The 23,112-nt window shown below is 34.8% G+C and overlaps 1 protein-coding gene across 4 annotated transcripts in view; it reads left to right on the top strand.

The window, feature by feature from the left end:
• The window catches only part of LOC106875237 (corticotropin-releasing factor receptor 2), a 147,262-nt gene extending 125,112 nt beyond the window's left edge, over nucleotides 1-22,150 (top strand). For all 4 annotated transcript variants that reach the window (XM_052970217.1, XM_052970216.1, XM_014923299.2 and 1 more), the window contains 3 exons: nucleotides 10,731-10,866; nucleotides 13,138-13,179; nucleotides 19,623-22,150. In XM_052970217.1, the coding sequence (XP_052826177.1) occupies nucleotides 10,731-10,866; nucleotides 13,138-13,179; nucleotides 19,623-19,916 (472 nt within the window). In that variant the 3' untranslated portion in view covers nucleotides 19,917-22,150. The remainder of the gene's footprint in view (nucleotides 1-10,730; nucleotides 10,867-13,137; nucleotides 13,180-19,622) is intronic.
• The last annotated feature ends 962 nt before the right edge of the window (nucleotides 22,151-23,112 follow it).

The following is a 23,112-nucleotide window of genomic DNA, read 5'->3' as shown; positions in this document are numbered from 1 at the left end:
AATCAAATGGAAATTGTAGTTGTGGCCGATGCCAGTACTGCCTGACTAGCTCTCGTGCTGGTGGCATGCAATAAGCACCATTCATGCGTGGGTCATTGCCAGTGTCACCTGATTGGCTCCCCATGCCAGTGGCACGTAAAAAGTACCATCCGAACATGGCCGATGCCAATGCCGACTGCCTGGCTCCCGTGCCAGTAGCACGTAAAAGGCACCCACTACACTCTCGGATTGGTTGGCATTAGGAAGGGCATCCAGCTGTAGAAACATTGCCAAATCAGATTGGAGCCTGGTGAGGCCTCCTGCCTTGCCTGTCCCCAGTCAAACCATCCAACCCATGCCAGCATGGAAAACAGACGATGATGATGATGATATATATATTACATGGTTTTTTGAGAGATTATGTTTTTGACCATCAGTTTCAACAGTGAGTATTTTTGTAGTACATTCAACTGAACAACTTGTTCATTATACTAATGTAGATGTGGCTTAGTATTCCACAGACATGCAACACAGCTGGATTTTTTAATCACAAGTACAGATCATTTGATAGGCTTCCATCCGGTTTCTGTTCACCCAGTTTCCATCATATAACCTGGGTTGAGCTGAGGCTTTGGTAAGCAACACTTACTCAAGATGCTATGCTGTGGGATCAAACCTAGGACTTGTGAAGTGAGTTTCTTAACCACAGAGTAATTTGTGTGTATAAGCATACATACTCACAAATTACAAATATCAAAACAAACACACATATTTTCATCGTCATACACAAGAACTTACATGCATACATACACTCATACACATATACATGCACATTCCCTAACACACACACACACACACACACACACACATTCGAGTTACAGAGCTCTGAAACAAAAGTGAGGAAACATCTACATAGTTACCCTACTTGCTAGAAATAGCAACCAAATCTCCCTCAAATCACATCCTCATAATGCAGTCCTATATGCCTATATAAATAACACAAGATTTCTAGTTGGAACTCTTTTGATCATAGGTTTGCTTGATCAGGGTTTACCTGGGGTTAAACAACAATAGCAACAGCAAATTTTGTAAAAAGTATAGTAAAATGACAAAGGACACCCCAAAAGACACCCATGCAACATGTACAAGGTCATCATTCAATCTGAGAGATGACATCTACATCAAACAGCCCTCAGACTATTTTAACTTTCAGCTGCAGATGATCTTTTGATCCTCCTCTAAAAGGGTTTGCACCAACTTTCCAGCATCCCCTTTCCCTCCACTTCACAACAAATTATGGCTCTGTAAACAGTATTTCAGGAGCGAAAGCTTCCACCTTTGCCGCCAATTTTGCAGCTAATTCCACACTGCACACATTTCAATGATCTCCAATTCTATTCCATTCCATCCTTCAGGCCTACCAACTTACACACACAAAAATATGATCACGTCTATCACATCAAAACAACAGTGACATCAGTCCTGATGGTGTTCCTTCCATTACCAATAAGCTCTATGCCCCTGAGCTTGTTATACTCACCAAACTTTTTAATCTTTTCCTCTCTACAGGGATCTAATCTCATCTGTGGAAACATGCTACAATGTATCTGATCCCATAGAAGTGTAACCTTTCTGACCCCATCAGTTATCGTCCTACCACCCTCAGTACCACTCTCCCAAAGGTAATAACAACATTTTGAAACTGTCTGTTTGTCTGTCTCTCCCTCTCCCTCTCTCTCTCTCTCTCTCTCTCTCTCTCTCTCTCTCTCTCTCTCTCTCTCTCTATCTATCTATCTATCTATCTATCTATCTATCTATCTCATGACAACTAGTATGGTTTCCATAAAGTCAGATTCACTCTTGACCTACTCTCCTCCGTCACTCACCACTGGATCCTTCCTTGAAAACATTTGGTGCAATATTGCCCTCAGAATCAGCAAAACTTTTGACCATATCTGTCATTTGAAACTGCCCATCTATAGGCTCCACTCAATTCCCATTTCTTGGTTCAGGTTACATTGTTGCCAAGTGTACTGATGTAGCTTTTTCTGTCCCTCATTCCTTCAAATCTGGTGTACCCCAGGATTCAGTTTTGCCCCACTCTCTTTTCCTTCTATATACCAGTAGCCTAACAATGCTCACTCTTACAAAGACAATACCATTATTCATTCCTCCTAACATCCCCCAACTATGCAGCCTAGACATTACATGCTAAATTAGCACAGACTCCATGAAGAGAGGCCTTGAAAGCATCTTCTAGTGAGGATATGACCATCTTGTCTTTTTCAACAGCAACAAGACACAAATGTTCCTCATACAAGAAAATACCATAGCACCTCATACTCTTAATAATGACTAACACTCAGCCAGAGTTGGGTCTCACTCTCACCAGGGATCTCTACTAGCCAAAGCACATCCTTAACATAGCTTGGACTGGATCCTAACAAGTGCCCCTTCTCTTCAAGGCTAGACAACACTTCAGCCCCCAACAATTATTGATATTTTATAAAGGAGTATTGCCCTTACATTTGAATACACGGAAAAGCACCTCCTGGCATAAAATCACTGACACACCTCACTGTTTGGCCCACAAGCAAGCTGTCTCCTCTCTCTCTGCTTTTTCTACCACTCCTGTAAAGGCCTTTGCACCTCAGAGATTGCTGGGTACCTTCCCTCAAGCATTTCTGATACACTTGTTCCTTCTACTTTCATCTTTGTTGTGTTTATTCTCCAAGCCCCATATTTAACTCCTATTTTGTTTCTAGAACTTTAGCCTGATGGAAATCCTTCCCTGCTTATGTCTTCCTGCTGGTTTTGATTTACAAAGGCTCAGTAAGAACATTAGTGGTATCAATATCAGTAAACTAGAAGGTACCTGTGGAAGCCATGGGCATTGCCTCTTCCTCCAGATGCTGTAAATATAAAATGAAAAAGATAGCCAGGAAACCATAAGACAGTTCATTGTTTTGAGATACTGTATCTAATTATCTGTAGCCACCTTTGCATTATAGGCTGCTTGGATTATTGTCTCACTGGAAAATAACCTGCAACACTTGTTTTCTAAATCCCAGAGAGAGTGGGGAGTGACAGAGAGAGAGAGAGAGAGAGAGGCATACATATGTATCTATATATATATATTTGTTTAGATAGATAGATAGATAGATAGATAGATAGATAGATAGGTAGGTAGGTAGGTAGGTAGGTAGGTAAGCAGGCAGGCAGGCAGGTAGGCAGGTAGGTATGTAGACAAATTGACAACAGATAGAGATATATGTACACTCACATACCTATGAGTCATAAACACACACACACACATACACACACACACACACACACACACACACACACACACACACACACACACACACACACACACACACACACACACACACACACACACACACACACACACACACACACACATACACATAGCTGTGCCTGCTTATATATGAAGCAGAAAATATATTTTAACAATGTTAGTCCGCTGTGTTAATAGCCCAAGCTGTGACTTTCTTCATAGTTTAGAGTGAAGATTATATACAGTTGAAGAGATTCTACTCTGCAGTTTTCCAAGCATTCTGAAAGCTGTTATTTGTGTTGTTGACACATTACTTCAGAAGTGACATTCATTCTTTCAATAGACAGCAGTAAACACTACTGTTTTATCAGTTGTGTTTTATAGAATCATTTTATTACAGCAGGAATATTGAAAAGGGTTAATTTCCTTTCAAGACAAAGCAAGTAATATTCTTTTCAACTGTTAGACAATCCAACAAAGATGTCTGTATTTTGTCAATTGATATGTTATAAATAACAGTGAAATCATCTTCAAATCACCTTTAAAAGAACAACAGGTTTGTGACTGTGTCAGATTGTTTGGATTCATACCAATGTGTCCATTTGTCTGTTTCACCCTCAGAAAAACCATAAAGTTTATACTTTGTGGCTCTCACTCCTTTAAACTAAAACAATGGTATTTCTGTTATGGACATCTGTGAAAAGATGTGCTGATCTCTAATTGTGGAGGGAATCTGTGGAAGAGGTAGACCCAAAAAGATATGCGATGAGGTGGTGAAACATGATCTTCAGTTGTTGAGCCTCATGGAGCCGAAGACAAACAACTGAGACTTCTGGCGATTTGCTGTGCTTGAGAAGACATGTCAAGATAAGTGAAATCATGGTTATGGTCAGTGCTATTGACTTGTAAAAGACACATAAAAGGCACCCATACTGGTGACACATAAAAGGTTCCTGTGCTGGTGACACATAATTGACACCCAGTACACTCTGTAGAGTTGGATGGCATTAGGAAGGGCATCCAGCTGTAGAAATCAAACCAAAGCAGACTGGAGCCTGGTACAGCTCTCCAGTTTAACAGCTCCAGATAAAGCACCTAACCAATGCCAGCATGGAAAAATGGAAGTTAAATGATAATGATGATGAAGTCATATTTGGTTACAACATAGTAGTATTTTCCTCTGAACAATAATTTTGCTTTTATATACAGTGTCTCTGTGGAAAGTTACAACAAGTACTCAGTTGCTGATAAAATCTAAAAGAAGGATAGGAATTAGTTCAGTTGATTCCTTTTTTTTCTTCCCACAAGGATTTTGTGTACAAAGATAAGGTGTTTACATCTAACATTACATACAGTATTGGCTATAATCTTGGTGAATATACTTTGTAATACATTATAGCATAACTGCGTGTGTTTGGATGTGTATACTAAAATATAAACAACAAATGCTATATTACAAAGTTAAAAGCCTCCAAGGCTACTAAATAGAAGATGTGTTGATGTCTTGCCATAAAGGAAATATCATCATCATCATCATCATCGTTTAACGTCCGCTTTCCATGCTAGCATGGGTTGGACGATTTGACTGAGGACTGGTGAAACCGGATGGCAACACCAGGCTCCAGTCTGATTTGGCAGAGTTTCTACAGCTGGATGCCCTTCCTAACGCCAACCACTCAGAGAGTGTAGTGGGTGCTTTTACGTGTCACCCGCACGAAAACGGCCACGCTCGAAATGGTGTCTTTTATGTGCCACCCGCACAAGCCAGTCCAGGGGCACTGGCAACGATCTCGCTCGAAAATCCTACAGGAGCCAGTCAGGCGGTACTGGCAACGGCCACGCTCAAAATGGTGCATCTCATGTGCCACCCGCACAAGAACCAGTCCAGGGGCACTGGCAACGATCTTACTTGGCTTGCCGGGTCTTCTCAATCTTACAATATGTATATATTATATGTATACATGCGTGTGTATGTATTATATATGTGTGTGTATGTATGCATGTATCTGTATGGATCCAGAGGACATAGAAACCCTTGCTTTGGATCAAGCTGGATGGCAAACAAAAATGTGGAGTGGAGTGAAAGTGTTTGAAGAGGCCAGGATAATGCATGCAAGACTCAAGAGAAATTTAAAGAAGAATGTTATGATCGAGAAGGTGAATCACAATGACCTTTTTGTGTGTACAGTTTGTGACAGACGATGCCTTTCTTTTGCTGGGCTCAAACCTCATTTGTGAACCCATAGAAAACGAACCTCCACCAACTATTTTGCTTATATGTCTGTGCACACCCTTCAATGCAATGTATGCCAAAAGGTCTGCAAATCTAATAGAGGTCTCAAAAGACACTTTAAGATCCACAAAGATCAGAACTTAACTGCAGCTCTTGGTGGTCCAAATCAGATTTGCAATGTATGTGGGTGTCTTTTCAAAACATTGGTTTCAAAAGTCACATCAGATACCATGATGGTTCTAAGGTGTACATACAGGAGGTGGTCAGACTCTGCATAAGGAGTAGACAGTCACCATCTATATGTATATATGTGTGTATGTATTCATGTATATGTGTATATATTATATATGTATGTTTATATGTACATATATGTATGTATGTGTATGTGCATATATATACATATAATTTGTTTTAAGTAGTTGAATCCAAGTTAAAGCTGAAAACAATAGCTTTATATAAATAAATAGATAAATAATATAAATAATTTATCAAAAATGAAGTATTTCACAGTCTCTTGAAATTTCAAAATTCTTATGATGTAAACAATATATATATATATATATATATATACACACACACATATATATATACATATATATATATATATATATATATATATATATATATATACAATAAAAAAATAAATGCACCCTTTTAAAGCCTAGCCAAGCTCATGGGCCCTGTTTCCCGGTTTCAATGGCATATGTGTTCCCCAGCTGGACAGGACACCAGTCCATCACAGGGTTACTTATTTTTGCCAGCTGAGTGGACTGGAGCAACATGAAATGAAGTGTTTTGCTCAAGAACACAACGCGTAGCCCGGTCCAGGAATTGAAATCACAATCTTACAATCATGGTGGTGACACTCTAACCACTAAGCCACGTGCCTCCACACATACACATACACACACACACACACACACACACACATATATATATATATACATATATATACATGTATACACACATATATATATATATATATATATATATATCATCATCATCGTTTAACGTCCGCTTTCCATGCTCGCATGGGTTGGACGATTTGACTGAGGACTGGTGAAACCAGATGGCTACACCAGGCTCCAATCTGATTTGGCAGAGTTTCTACAGCTGGATGCCCTTCCTAACGCCAACCACTCTGAGAGTGTAGTGGGTGCTTTTACGTGCCACCCACACGAAGGCCAGTCAGGCGGTACTGGCAATATATTCTACGAAAAAGTTATAAACTATAAACAACAAAAAACAATGAAAAATCTTGCATCCTTAATTCTTCTATATGGAAAAGGCCTGACAGAAAAAGAAACAGACTACATCACAAACTTCAAATGTAAACCCAGTCTTTTTTATGGCCTTCCTAAAATACACAAGAGCAAGATAATCAATGAAGCCTGCAAAAAAATCACCAGGCAAATACATAAATATCCAAACACCAGAAGACTTAACTTTAAGACCCATTGTAGCTGGCCCAGCCTGTGAAACCCACCGCCTAAGCAATTTTCTAGACATCCTACTGAAACCCTTGCTGAAATACATCAAAAGTTTCATTAGAGACGATTTAGACATGCTAGAACACCTACCAAAAACAATTAATGAAGAGGCAATATTGGTTACCCTTATCAATCTTTACACCAACATCCTACATGACTATGGAATAAAAGCAATTAAATTCTGGTTGGAAAAGTACTCTGAAGTACTCACAGAACACATAAATCAGATCTTTGTTATTGAATCTTTAAGATTTATACTTCAGAACAATTATTTTCTATTTGATGACACATACTATCGTCAGAAATGCAGAATTGCGATGGGAACAAAAGCAGCCCTGTTCTTGTGAACCTAATAATGGGTTATTTTGAAATCACCTTATATGAAGTATCACTTCAGAAATATGGTTACCCATTTTACCTTTACATAAGAGAAAATTGGAAAAGATACCCGGATGACTGTTTTATCATTTGGAAGGAGAACATCGACAAACTTTTGGACTTCAAATCAACACTAAATGATATGAATAGTAACATTCAATTCACAATGGAATATAACAAAGAACAGCTCCCATTTTTAGACATCATGATAAAAAAAGTCAACAATCAAATCATAACTGACATCTTTTTTAAACCAACTGATTCTAAAGAATATCTCCACTTTAGCTCATGCCACCTGAAACACATCAAAAAAAATATCTCTTTCAATTTGTCGAAAAAGGATTTACACAATAGTGTCTGATAGAACAGCTCGGGACCTTCGTCTTCAAGACCTCAAAACAACGCTTACTAAAAGACAATATCCACCCTCACTTATAGACAAGGGACTTAAACATGCCAAAACATTAGACATAAAAACACTAAGAACAAGAGCACATAACACCACACCTCATCTCAAAACACTACTATTTATATCAACACACAACCCCAGAAACAGTGAGGCATTCAACACTATTGTGCAAAATCTTCCTTTACTAACTAGAGAGATCCAAAAATGAATGACATCCTGAAAACGCACAAACTCATCTAATTCAAAAAGCAACACAAATCGCTAAAGAGACTACTAACAAATTCAAAGCTCTATAAAACAACCACGAAACCAACAATTAAAAAATGTGGACACTCAGACTGTGGAATCCGCCCCAACTTACTTGAAGGCTCAGACTTCCTTTTCAAACAAGGACAGAGGTTCACAATTAAAACTAGTTTCACTTGTGCCTCTGAGAACCTAATTTATGTAATAACCTGCTCGGGTTGCGGACACAACTATATTGGACAGACGAGTATGACCTTGAGAAGGAGAACCACTCTACATAAAGAGAAAATCTGTTTCCCGCAATACAGGAAAATTCCTTTTAGTGAACATATAGAAAAATGTGCAGATAACATCAAACCAAATTTCAGTCTTCCCCTTCTACCAGTGCAAAGACACAATCTCCCCACAAGAATGTTTAAATAAAGAAACTTTTTTCATTGAAAAATACAGAACACATCTTAATATGCATGCATAACCAACTTTTATCTTTTAACATATTTCAGTTCATGATTACATCACTGTACATAAATCCCCTCACTAAACATGTTTTTCGAAACCTTTTTTTTTGTGTACACATATATATTCCCCTCTTCTTACCGAAAGCTGAACAGTTATCTCCCTTGCCCACAACAACAATAATAACGATAACTAATAACCTCCCCTTATTTTTCTACTTGTGAAGCCATTCACTCGTAAATATCATTACACACAACATGGACAAAAATTTCTTCTTAAGAAAATACATATTCAAATAAGTAAACCATAATATCATGAACAGTGAAAGCAAAACCGGTCAATATATTTAAAAATTATATTAAAAGTAGATAAAGTGTGTGTATTTTCCCTTTTTAATTTCTTATATATATTACAACTCACCAGATGGGGATAATCAAAATTCCTCTTTTTCTGTTACTACTATATATATTTATTTTTTATTATTTATGTGCCCTTTTAAAGCCTAGCCAGGCTCATGGGCCCGGTTTCCCGGTTTCTATGGTGTATGTGTCCCCCGCCTCCAGCTGGACGAGACGCCAGTCCATCGCAGACTATATATATATATGATCATAGGTCATAATAAAGTTTTTACAATAGATCATCTTTTAGCTCTTATTTAAATTGATATACATACAAAAACTCACATGTGAGAATTTTGCTACGTTGATAACAGATACAATATTTTTACCAAATGTTGGTATAGATCTATAAATACAAATATATATATATATATATATATATATATATATATATATATATATATATATATATATATATATATATATACATATACATAACCATCACTTGCAGATGAATATAATTCGGTGTCAGTATGTACCATGCCATAGACTTACTTAATGTTTATTAGTGGCCATATTAGTTGCTAACAAACATAACAATCTCTCAACACTCCCACTTTTGACCCGGTAGAATGTTTAAGACACAACAATTGGTCGGAATAAGAGTTGCACCCCAGCATTTAACAGATATTTTATTTCATGGACACTGGAAGGATTTGAATGCAGAGCATAGAGTTCTATATAGGTAGCTTCTGTTCTGTTCATCAGTACATGGAGCGTGTATAGGAGATGAGATCTGTCTCTATCAGCTCTATGATGGCTGCCCATAAATACATTGAAAGTTTATTTTTGTGTTACCAAAAACAAGGAATTACTAAAAAATTATTACGATTTTCTTACATTCATTATCATAATAATGTTAGTATCTGTTATGGTGGCATATATTTTTTTTTAATTCTAGAGCTTACAGGAAAAAAATTCCTAGAAAAAGATGGGTGGTACTCTACACTATCAAACAGATAAAATTCTACAATTGGGTTGTCTTAGATAGGATTAATCTGCCTAATAACATTGCTACTACAATTCTATTGTGCTAGGTTCACTTAATTTTTGTATTTAGAGAACCTAATATGCTTTTGCTAGCTCAGACTGCTCAGCTGACATTTAATGTTTACAATAAAACTATTTTTATGATCTTTTAATGTTAAGTACAGTTTACATGGGCTGGGAGCATTTTTCATGTTCTTTTATGTTCAAATGCATGACTAAGTCTTTTACTTCATTATTACTTATGTTGTATGTATTTGCGCTAAGTTTTTCATATGTATTCGTTATATTGTCAAATAATAATTTACTGCGTATTTCTGTCAAACTCATACAAGATCTTGGTTTTATATATATGCCTGAATAATGAATAATGTATTGTTAGAGTTTGTAGTTGGCAGTAAATACTCCTCAACATATTTTGAAAAGTATTAGCATTGCCATTGAATCTTAATGTTTTGATAAGCTCGAATAACTCTTTTTCAAACTTTCCACTTCTTTTGATTTTCTGGGATTTGTGGGGTGGGGGTTGAAATGGTATTCACATACAGGTACATTGGTCATACTTTTGTTGAAGAGAAATACCTTCCATTTCATTCTTCTTCAAGACATGTTTTCACTTTACTCTATTCACTTGCTAAGTTTTGTATGGCAATGTTCTTCAGTGATTCAATAATTACATATCTTCTCCATTATTTGATGGTGTATCCTCAGCTCATTTGTAATGGTTAACTAGCTGAAAGCCAGTAGGGGCATAAAGTATATTGGTTATAATGAATGGAAGAAAAAACTCAATACATGATGTAGAGTTTTATTTACTTTATTCAGATAATGTTATGTGTATTTTCTTTAATTTCAGAAAAGCTGTCAAGGGTGCTTTGGTGCTTCTACCTTTGTTGGGCATAACTTATGTAATGTTTATTCTTCAACCAAGTGCAAGTTCAACATCTTCAGTCATATTGATCTATACAGATACCATCCTGCAATCATTTCAGGTTTGTGTAGTTTTATGTATGTTTAGTATGTAGAGTATTATATTTACTGTGTAAAATATTATAGTTCCATATATATTTATTGCATAGAATATTATAGGTTTCTGTATATTTTCAGAGTGGAATATTATAGTTTTATGTATTTAGTGTATAGAATATTAACAGAAAGAACAGTTATATTAAAGGAATTATTATATTTTCACTGGAATTCCAATTTAAAAATATAGAAACTATGTTGGTGATAATTATTTTAAATACATATATTTTTTAATTCTTAATTTGCCTTCTTTCCTCCTGATGTAATTTTATTCTCCTAAATCACTCTGACACTCAGTGTGAATTCACTAAAATCCTATATCCTATCTAGTCATTTCCACAGGTACCCTCAATCGCTAGGTTGTGGCACTTTTTCACACAGCTATCCTCATCTATTCTCGCCAAATGACCATACCAGCGCAATCGTCTCTCTTGCACACCATAACATATATATGTACAGGGTGCAGTGAATAAACTGTTGTCTAAATTATACAAAAATGAAAATAATGCTGATATCTCATTTTAAAAGATATATTTACCAAAATTATGTAAAAATATCTTGAAATACTAAAGAGTAAATTTATTCAATAAAATTACCATTGGCTTCAACCACAGTCTCCAGATGACTTCGGAATTTCCTGCAACTCTTCTGGATGGTCTCCTTGTTGAATGCTGCCATAATCCTTGCCTTCAGTTCATCTTTGGTGTTACAAGGAGTTTTGTTGGTCTCTTGCTTAACTGCACATAATAGTCAAGGGGTTTTCAGTCTGGGGAGTCAGATGGCCAGATGTTAGGAGTGATGTGGTCATAGAAATTGTCCAACTACCATGACCTTGTTCTTCTGGTTGTGTGGCATGGTGAAAAGTCCTGTTGCCAGACATAGGGTCTTCCAGTAGCCACCCTCTTGACCTAAAGCAGCACTACCTCCTTCAGGTACTTGACGTAGGCCTCCATGTTGAGAGTGAAGCCGTGTAGGAAGATGAATGGAGGCATAATGTCACCATCACTAGTGATCTCTCCAAACACCATGATGTTGACTAGATGTTTGATTTTTATCACTCTTGGTACACATCCTCAGATTGCACTGTCTTCAGATTGACACTCAAACACTCTGAAATGTTCATGTTGGAGCTTCCGGCATTAATGCTAAGCAGTACAGCATGTCATTTCCAAATTTCTGGCAGAGTGAATTGTGTCATGGTGCTGTTTTTCTCACACACAGTGCCCAACTGATCCTACTATACTGTGTAGTCGACAAAATGAAAAACAAACAATGCGCAAGCGCGAAATTAAAAATATAAAATGGCGAAAATTTACCCATCACACACTGTATATATATCAGAGAGAGAGAGAGAGAGAAAGAGTGTGTGTGTGTGTGTCTATACAGTATTATAGATCCACTTCAACCAATTGTACCAATCAGTTTTGCACTGGATATTAGATAACAAGATGGTTAACTAACATGAAGTGGTCTTCAGAGATGGCAGATATGGAAAAATATGGCAACAGATATATAAGTGCATATTTTTTCTGATTTATGGATTCTTAATCTATCTATCTATCTATCTATCTATCTATCTATCTATCTATCTATCTATCTATCTATCTGTGTGTGTGTATGTGTGTGTGTGTGTGTGTGTGTGTGTGTGTGTGTGTGTGTGTGTGTGTGTGTGTGAAGATATGTAAAATAATTAATGGCAACTGAAGCAGTATTAATATCAAAAGATAATATTCTCTATATATATATACTATGAATGCTATGTAATTACTATATACATACACACACACACACACACAGACACACATATGCTGGACTGCTGAAATCTACAAGTTTTTTTTCATTCTCTCTGTTTATTTTCTCTTATTCCTTTCCGTTGAAGAGCATAGGCTCAAAACGTAAAAGACTTTTTCATTTTTCCCAAGCATCAAACTAATACACTTTCTTGTTCATACACTATTCTCCATCTTTTGTTTTTCTATAAATTTCAACTATATATATATATATATATATATATAGAGAGAGAGAGAGAGAGAGAGAGAGACCTTGCAACATAAATTATATAATGCGAATAAATTTCAGCTACCTTTATACCTAAATAAAATGAAATACATAGACATTGTTATTATCCTAGCATTGGCTTGCAATAGAAATTATAGAATGAAAATACATTTCAGCTAACACTTTTTATTTCAGTTTCATTTCAATTAATCACTTTTTTCCTGTTTCCTTTTTCCCAGGGTCTTTTCGTGGCAGTTTTCTACTGCTTTTTAAACAGTGAGGTATGTTACAATTGTTTGTAGAATGTTATTTAAAATTTTTTTGTTGATTTAATTTTAAACTCTGTGTGTGTGTGTGTGTGTGTGTGTGTGTGTGTGTGTACATATACATGCCAAGTGGATAGAACAAAACATAGAAATGTTCAACTATTATAAAATAAAATGGTAAAGTTATTTGGAAGTGGTGCTATCAATTATATATTTGGCAACAATAGTCTGAGGCTGCTAAAGGTCACAGAAAGTTTTGAAACAGTAAAATCAACAGAAAATAAATGAATGATGAGCAAAAATAGAGAGTGTCTAAAAGTGTGTGTATATTTTGAGATGGTTTTAATAAAAGATATAGAACAGTATTCAAATCAATATCAAACTACATTTAACATTGCTTTCTTTATGTGATAAACTTTGTTAACAGAGTCTAGTGGAGATAATAATCCCATGACCTTCCCTCCTAGATTGGTGACATCAATGTTGTTTATAATTAGCTTGAACATTGGCAGGAAAAACATGAGTTGGAATCGAATTCCAGAACACTCACAGTGTGGGAATGGAAACTTGTGGGAAATGGTTAGTGACAGCTGTGGTTGTGTGTTTAAGCAGTTTGCTTCCCAACCACATGATTTCAAATTCAGTCCCACTGCTTGACACCTTGGGCAAGTGTCTTCTACTATAGCCCTGAGCCAACTAAAGCTTGTGAGTGGATTTGGTAGATGGAAACTGGAAGAAGCCTGTCATATATATATATAGTTTAATTATTTCAAGGATATAAATACCTCTTAAAGGGATGTCAGCATCCAAGTTCTCTGGTTTGTTCAGTGTATCAGTGAAGTACTAAAAGATGTTAGCTTCACATTGATGGATATGAATATATTACCATTTATGCATGAGAAAAAGAAGTTTACAATATATCTAGAAGAATATCTAATTTATCATCTAGTGAAGAAATTTTCAACAAAAATGCAGACTATTATAACATGGCACTCAGTAGAACTGGATATAAGCAGAGGTTAAAATATTATGAGTCAAATGTAGACTTCAGTTGTATGAATAATACTGGTGTAACTCGTAATAACATAACATTTAAAGGACCTAGGAAGAATAGAAATAAGGATAGAAATAAAAATAAATGTGCAATAGGTAACAATGAAAAACAAAATACGGAAACCAGTTTATTGCTTTGTTCATCTGATAATTCTGATAAAAATGATATAAGTAATAAAAATAGAGTTAAACGACATACCCCATAATATTGATTGGGAATTGGATAATTGTAATGGAACTTCTAGTAGGAGCAATATTATATGATTTATTATTCCATTCACCAAGCTAATTGAAAATAACCTGGTTAGATCCCTATATAAACTTTTTAATAAACATTTTACTAAAGAAAATAGATATTATGATATAATTAACTCCAGTAATCAAAGTGTGGCACATTCTGTCTCTAGAAATGTTTTCCAAGTTATTTCTTCACTTAACAATAGGAAATTAACTGATTTCTATAATAATACAAATAAATGTAATACTAATACTTTGCAGAACAACAAAAGTGATAATGATAGTAAAGAATGTACTAATAAATCATCTAATGTACAAAGGAAACAACCCACATTGGATCCCATCTTAACCTAAAGCCTAACAGTATGAGCAATAATAATAATAAATGTAATTCTATAAATGAAAATAGAAATAAGAATAAAAATGAAAGTATATATTATGATTGCAAATTTAGAAATAACTGTTTGTTTAAAAATTATTACAAGCAAAAAAATGTAGTATATAGATGTGAAGTGAAATCTGAAGGTAAAAATTATTTTTATATCGGTTCAATGGAAAATTATATTAAAAAACATCAATACACCTTTAATAATAGAACTAATTTGTCTTATACCAGTCTTAGCAAATTTATTTGGGACTTGAAGGACAAGAATAAAAAGTATAGCATAGAGTGGGAAATAATAAGCCAAGCAAATGCCTATAGAATTGGAGGTACAAATTGTGATCCTTGTGTTGAAGAATTATTTCAGATTTTAACTTCTAAACATAAGCTTCTTAACACTAAAAAGGAGGGGGAATTGTCCTGTGTCCACGCCTGTAAATATGTATTTAAGAATTACCATTAAAATAAAATGAAAATGTTACTAAAACTATAAATTAACTATCTTATAAATTGACTATCTAGAAATATATAAATACGTATCTTAGGAAAATTATAATTATAATTAAAATAAGTAATATTAAAGTAAAATATATTATGTATTAATTGGATAATACTAATAATTATAACCAAGAAGCTCAGAAAATAATTCTTAGTGGATATTAAAATTTTAAAAATGTTTTTAATATATTGTACACAAGTCTAGTTGACGTAATATACAGCTACCATGTTATGTAAACAGACTGAATTTTGTCATGGTCATGTGGTACATAGTTAAAGTAACTACGATTTGTGTTTTAAATTATAAAAATTAAAAAAATAGTATTTAATTATTAATACTAGAGGTTTTAACTAAGTGGCTTACAATATAATTCTTAAGTGATTAAAAAATTTTGTTGACATTTCGTACTCTCACAAGTAATAATGAAAATTAGGAAGAAATGTTTTTAATTACAATTAACTGTATCTAAATATCATTTAGGCAACCTAATGGCTCCTTTGTTTTTCAATATATTAACACATAAACACACACAAATAAATTTAAACAAAGTTGCATATACACAAGTAATGTTTTTTTTTTTAAATACATTAGAATGCACAAATACACGTATCTGAATTTAATGCTGAGTCTACCAATGATATATCAACACATTGGGATTTAGATCCTTTTTTCATCAAGTTCTGACCCTGACAAAATTTTCAATTAACTATAATTCAATATGAATCTTTAATTTAATTTTTCTAATTTGAATTAATTGATTGGACATGGAAACAATTGTAGGTTCTATGAGTTTGATATTGTCCGAAATTGGATTTGTTTCAATAAACTGATATCTATATGTCAATTTCTCCATTTTCTTCTTTTTCTTCTTTTTCTTAAATATATGATATAAATGGATGGGAGTGTAAATAAAATGAACAGAAGAGATAGTTGAGTACTAAAACTGTTTCAAAAGCACATCAGGCGCATCTTATATAACATGAATGTCTTGTAGCCATCTGGTGTACTATTTCATCAGGTACATATGATTGTTTAGTTGAAAATAGTCCCCTGTAATGGAAAATGCAACAGAAACTTGACCTAGCAGAAAGAATAAAAATCAGAGTGTAAGTTGAAATCACTAAAGAATTAATAGTGTTAAACTGGTGTGGTTTCATTTTGTTATCAGCATACTCAAATTATTGCAGTGCCTGCAGTGGATTATAATTTCATTAATGTATATGTAACACACCTATAATGGATAGCTGGTGCATCAAAAGCTGGGATGTTTATTGTTTAGGATAGATAAACTTGAGTAATAAAATTTCATATGAGCATTAAATGGGGAAGAGGAAAATGAAAAAGAAAAATGAGAGAATAAGGACAAAATAAGGTAATGGTAGTAGGTTACTTGTATGTATACATACATGAATACACTACTCCACACACACACACACGACCAAAAATGTAGATATACACACGACCAAAAACGTAGATGTATCTACACACCCATAACACACACTTATGCTAAACAAAAAAAATAAAAGAATAAAATATAGGTACACCTGCACAACATTTACACATAAATCTTTACAAACAAATACCATATTACACTGTTGAAATATATGTATATCAAGTATATATATATATAAACACACACAAACATATTGTGGCTTAAGTAATGAGTCTTTCTTTGTTGGGGTGACATTTATTTTTACAGAAGTACATTACAATATTAACATTTTTCAGAGTTGCTTGCCAGTAGTGTATAGTGGAGTGCTAGAAGCAGATGTAGTTCATAGTTAAATTAATAACAGGAAAGATTAACTTTGCATGAGAAGTGAGAATAATGCTCTGTCCATCATAGTCAACTTGTCTGCTTAAAGGGCTTGTTGTCTATGCATCCTAAATGTGTCTCTGGTTTGTTTATGTCTAAGAATTGGCTGGCTACTTATTTGTGTGGCAAGAGGTGAGAATATTGTGTTCGTGGTATGTGCTTGGAGAAGTACATTGATGATGAAAAGATTCATTTAAACACAGATTGAGTAGGAAAAAGAATACTGTATTCATCTATCTACTCTGGAACCTTGTCTAACCACTGCTGTGTGCAAGCACATGTTGTGCGCATTGGGTCCTTTGCCACCTCTAGCTGTGCTTGCCTGCCTTGTTGCTTACATAACCCCTATATGCTTGGGAACTATCAGGAACATGATAGAACATTCCATAATATGGGATGGTATTTCTGTAAGCTGGTAGGTTAGTGTTCAAGGTGCATTGCCTTATCTAAGTGTGACGTGTTCCTAGTTACTGAAGCTGTAAGGTTTCAATTCTAGGCTTTACTATAATGCAGATGTACACTGGAAGTTAGTTAAAGGTAATAGTAGAAATAAGAAATTGTGCAACAAAAAAAAATATCTAAAATGAGGTAAGGGAACAAAGTTACACATATAGTTATAGATGCATAAACTCATATGCACAAAAAAGCAACACATGCACATATACATACATTTAAGGTTGTTAGGCATATAGGAAAATGAAATATGAAAAAACAAGGGTAGTAAGAGTTAGAATAACACTTGGAGAGAGTGGAAAGTAACTGAAGTAATAAGTTAGGTATCAGGTGTGAAAGATGTTGGAAGTGCATAATCTCAGCCAAATCCCCACATTACTATGAAGTAGTAACAAAGAAGAGTAATCTAGATCCAGTTTGGTAGACCGGTTAATAAGATTAAGTGGAAGGTCTACCAAGGAACATTATAATATTTTGCTAAATATATGAAGTGTGGACTTAGAGGCAAGAGAAGGTAAGGTTCCTTATGAAATTATCAGTAACTTCAAATAAATAGAGTGACAAGAACTGTTTGATAGGAATTTGTAGCAGAGGAAGGTGTTGTGCAATCTATGTATACATTACTAATAAGTTATTTAGTGAGGGAATATGAATTTCTTTTAGAATTTATCATTAACTGCAGATGAGAAGGGATTAACTAGTAAAATTAAATGAGCATTAGAGTTTGTAATGGAGGAAGATGTTGCATAATTTATATTTTCATCTCAATAAGTTCATGAAATCTATCAATAATGTTGTCCTTACTTTAAATGATGATCATAATCTCCACAATGCTTAACAAGCACCTATTATTATAACCACTGTAGGGTTTTGCATGTTGAACAATTGATCATTTGATATTGTACTCAATTAAATCCTTCATTAATTTCCAAATTATTTTAGATAAAGATAACTGCTTTGAAATCTAGAGAACACCTCCTAAACTGGAGGTCATATTGATGCAATGTAAAGTACATCCTTTAATCTGGTAGGTTAGTGGCCCCTAACCATTTTTTGCATTATGGACCAGTTTTGTGCAAAGCAGTTTTTTTTTTTCATGGACCAGGAGATCAAGTGCATTACAAAACAACAATAGTCAATAAAATAGAAATAAAATTTTAAAATTTAGTTTCTGTGTGACCCACTACAAAGTGATCCCTGGCCCAATGGTTGGGAACCCCTAGGATAGGTCACCTATTGATCCAATAATATATCACACTGTGTAACAATTGTTTTTATTATTTGTCTTTGGTCAGAAAGTGTTATTTCCTATTTGCTTCTATCTAGAAATCAAAGGAAATGACTACTATTCCCTTCAAACTTTGCTTTTGTGACCTGGACATCAATGTTTTGCAGCTGATCTGTTTCCCATTACATTCCAGACAGATTCAGCACTGAATTGCTGAAGCAGAAATATTGTTATAGCAAGTATTCTGCTCAATACCACAGAATTGCTTGTCAGTTGTTTGCCCTTAACCACATAAGCATGTCCCTTAGTGGCTGACATCATGTGCATCTCTGATCATTAGCAGGAGTAGCGGGGAAGCATCATAACCAGTGTTGAGAGGGATTCTTTGAGATTTGACTAAGTGTAACAAAAGCAAAGTTTGAAGGAAATAGCCATTTTTCATACTTTCTAGGGGTAAGAAAATAGGAAATAACAGTTGCTACCCAAGGACAAAAATTATGTTACACAGTGTTATTGGTACTTATTTCATTGACTTTGAATTGATGAAAAATAAATCATACCCTATGTCTAGATTTCAACACAGAATAGTTAAGGAAGAATGTAATACCTTTATTAATGACTATGATAAAATAGGTGTACTTCTAGCAAATGAAGTCTCTAACCCAGGTCCAATTCCATGTTAAAACTGGACCATCTATTGATAAAACAAACAGTTGATGCTTTGTCTTCATTATGTATAACATTGCCTTTAAACTTTTATATTTATTCCACACCATGATTATATTTGCAGGTTCGTCATACCATCCAAATGAAATTAAACTGTTTCCCAAGCACTTTGCGTTTCCGGAATGTGTCAGTGACTCGTTCATCTCGTGTCTCTACCACTTGTATTCATAAACAGACAACTACGTCAACCTTATCAAGTCCTATTAGTCATGAACTGTTATCTCCAAACTACCGTCCTCATTATGATCTAACACCAAGCAGTTCTATAGGAGACAGGAGTTTGACAATGTTTAGTGATAGCGACACTGAAAATAACGCCTTATATCCTCAACCTCCATTTAGTGACACTCATATGTAATAAAATCAGTAATTACATGGATTCGTTTCAGTGGGTGATATTGAAATCATTGATATCAAAATAGAAAAGAAATCATTGTTATCATTATTGTTGAGTTGGTAAAAGCGACAGTAAAAGAAAAAATGTTTTACGGTATTTGTTCCAACTCTTTACATTCTGAGTTCAATTCCCATCAAGGCCAACTTTGACTTTCATCCCTCTGTGATCAATAAAATAAAGTACCAGTCAAATACTAGTGTTGATGGTGCTGACTAGTCCCCCTCCTCTCAAGATTACTGGCCTTGCACCTAAGTCAGAAACTATTATTATATATATTATTGATGGCTGACTTGTTCAAATATGTTTTTGTACTTTGAGACTAGATTCCATCAAGTTTAAACTACATGAATGAGTTTTGATTATTTTCATACAGGAAAAAAATTTAAGAGTCTACCCAGACAGGTTTCAGATGAAAAATGGTCTATTGTTAGACAAACTCTATATTTCCCAATTTGTTTACATACATGTAGAAAATTGCAATGCAGAACAGCCACTAAAACAATTATATTGACAGAGAACATGTTACTGCAGATTTTAAACACCAAAGAAGAAAACTAATAGAAACATGGCAAAAAAGAAAACATACACTTTTGATCATAAAATATTGATATTTCTGCAGGGAATAAAACTTTTGAGAGAGTTCCTAGTGATACATTTAGCAAAAACAATACACACACACACGCACAGATGCATGCATACGCGTGTGCACGCACGTGCACACACACACACACACACACACATAAACACATGCATGAAAATGAAGAAAATGAAAATAGAAATTTGAGTGAAGGACCAGTTTTGCAAACATAATTTGCAAAAGACAAACTTTGGACAAGAAAAATTTATATCAAAGAAAGACCACATGGCACCAGGTTCCACAGTCAGTTTTGGCTTGGTTTCTACTGCTGAACATCTTTCCTAATGCCATGATGCTCTTTCTATTTGTTGCTTCTTTTTTTAAAACTGAGGATGAGATATAGATACAATATCAATGCGTCCCACGTCTACTTACAGATTAATCCTACAGAATTCAAGAGAATGCAACAACAGAGTCACAGTACAATAAAGGTATCAGGAGCAATGCTGAGCTCTGATCATTGTTGTAGCACTTCATGAAAAGTTGGTCAGTGCTGGTGATGTATGGTTGAGTGGGATCACTATGAACAGATATATCTTCATGGTCACAAAATTATTGTAATTTTGTCCTGTAGTGATTGTCAATAAAAACTTCATAGTTGACTAATCAGGTCAAAAACTCTGCTGGTACACATAGCAGTGCTTTCAGCTCAGAACTGGAAAAGCTAAAAAAAAAAAAAAGCAGCAACAGACCACAATTGCACCACTAGATGCAAACATAAAAAAAGAGATTGTTTCAGATTACATAAGCAGACCAGGAAGCAAAGTATCTTCTCTGCCATAACCAGCAATTCTTTTTCATCCTCTTTGATAATAGAATTGAAAAGTGAGCAAGGATGGAAGACTTGTAAAAACGTTAATAAAATATACCCAAAGAAAGAATACACCCTCAAATTAAGACGAGCAAAAATTGTGAGGAACTCATCTCTTCCCTCATTGCTTTGAAAATCAGTTTTTTATAAAACAAATGAAGTAATACATAAATCACAGAAGACTTAAAGGATTTACACAATTATTTTGACACAGATTTTGTGCAGATTGATGGAAGATGAACTCTGATTAGATTCGAAAACAAGATATTAATAAAAACATGATATTAATAAAAGTCTTTAAAGAAAACCTTCAAACAATTTTACATTTACTACTACCATGAGGTGGGCTTTTCCTTGACTACTTTGACCCCACCAAATTGCTCAAGGGTTCTTTTGGAATGAACAAGTATATAGACTAACCAGAAAAAAATATAACAGGAAGATCTTCAAAGTCATTGGTAGCCCTGATCTGACTCAAGAGAAGTTTTCTCATCCATGTATGGATGAGTCAGATAATTTGTGTTTCCATTGTTCAAATTTTATTGTTTTGCTTTTTTTATATTTTTGAATTGTTTCCTTAATCCTTATCACATTTTTAATGTTTATTGTATAATGTCCTTGCAATTCCTTGTTTTGTTCACCACTCTGAGATGTTTTTTTTAACCCCCTTCCCATTATTGATATTTTATTTTTTGTATGTATGAGCCCTTGTGGCTAATAAAGATATTGTTATTCTTGTTGTTGTTATTCTTGTTGTTGTTATTCACTGCCTACTGCATGATGCCTCTACTATAGCCTTGAGACATCCAAAACCTTGTGAGTGGGTTTGATAGATGAAAACTGAAGGAAATCCGTCATATATATAGGAATCTTGCAGGCGTGAAGTGGATTTGATCCACTATGCCACAAATTTGAATTAACACTGCGGCAGAACTTTTCCCGCAGTGGAACAACGGTTTTAATCTGTCAGCAGTTAGATGTGTCCCAGATGCCTTTAGCTAGGCCGAAGCGGTGTCTCCACCACTTGACCCTTTTCTGACCTCTTCTACTCCATCTAGAATAGAGATAAACAACACCGCCTGCTAAATCCTTTGCACTCACTACCCTTCTCGATAGCTATAAAAACAGGAGATCTCCAAGCAAAGTTTCTCTTTAGTCACCAATCGGTGACGCCTCAACAGGCTAGTCACCAGCCGGTGACGACTCAAGGAGAACGAAGTCTGGCTGACCAACTACAACCTTGGCCAGAGGGAGAAATGAAGTTTACTGTCAGCCACTGTGAGACAACGTCGCACACGCTATAACTATCACTAGCATTTTCTTTTCTCTATAACACTACCATCTCTCTCTATATATGAATGCTACTATGAGAAAGTGTACATACAGATACAGGCCGAAATTCTTTACCTTGTATGCTTTACATACAAACTGTTATACGATTACATTAACCTACCCGTCGTGGTATGGCAACTATGAAAGTAACGGTAAATAAATATTTCTATAAAAATGTTGATTATCGTTCATCTTATAACCAGTACAATTGGTAAATTTCTACCAACCATTACATATATATGTTCATGTGTGTTTGTTTTGACATTGTGTGATAGTTGCAAACGGTGTCAGCAGTGTCATTCATGTCCAATCTTTCATGAAAAACATGCCTTGCCATAGAGAAATATTACCTTGCTTGGAAACAGGTAAGTGTAGTT

Source organism: Octopus bimaculoides, chromosome 8, assembly GCF_001194135.2.
Source record: "Octopus bimaculoides isolate UCB-OBI-ISO-001 chromosome 8, ASM119413v2, whole genome shotgun sequence".
Taxonomy (NCBI): Eukaryota; Metazoa; Mollusca; class Cephalopoda; order Octopoda; family Octopodidae; genus Octopus; species Octopus bimaculoides.
The sequence above is the reverse complement of the archived record's forward strand: the minus strand, read 5'-3'. Positions and strand labels throughout refer to the sequence as shown.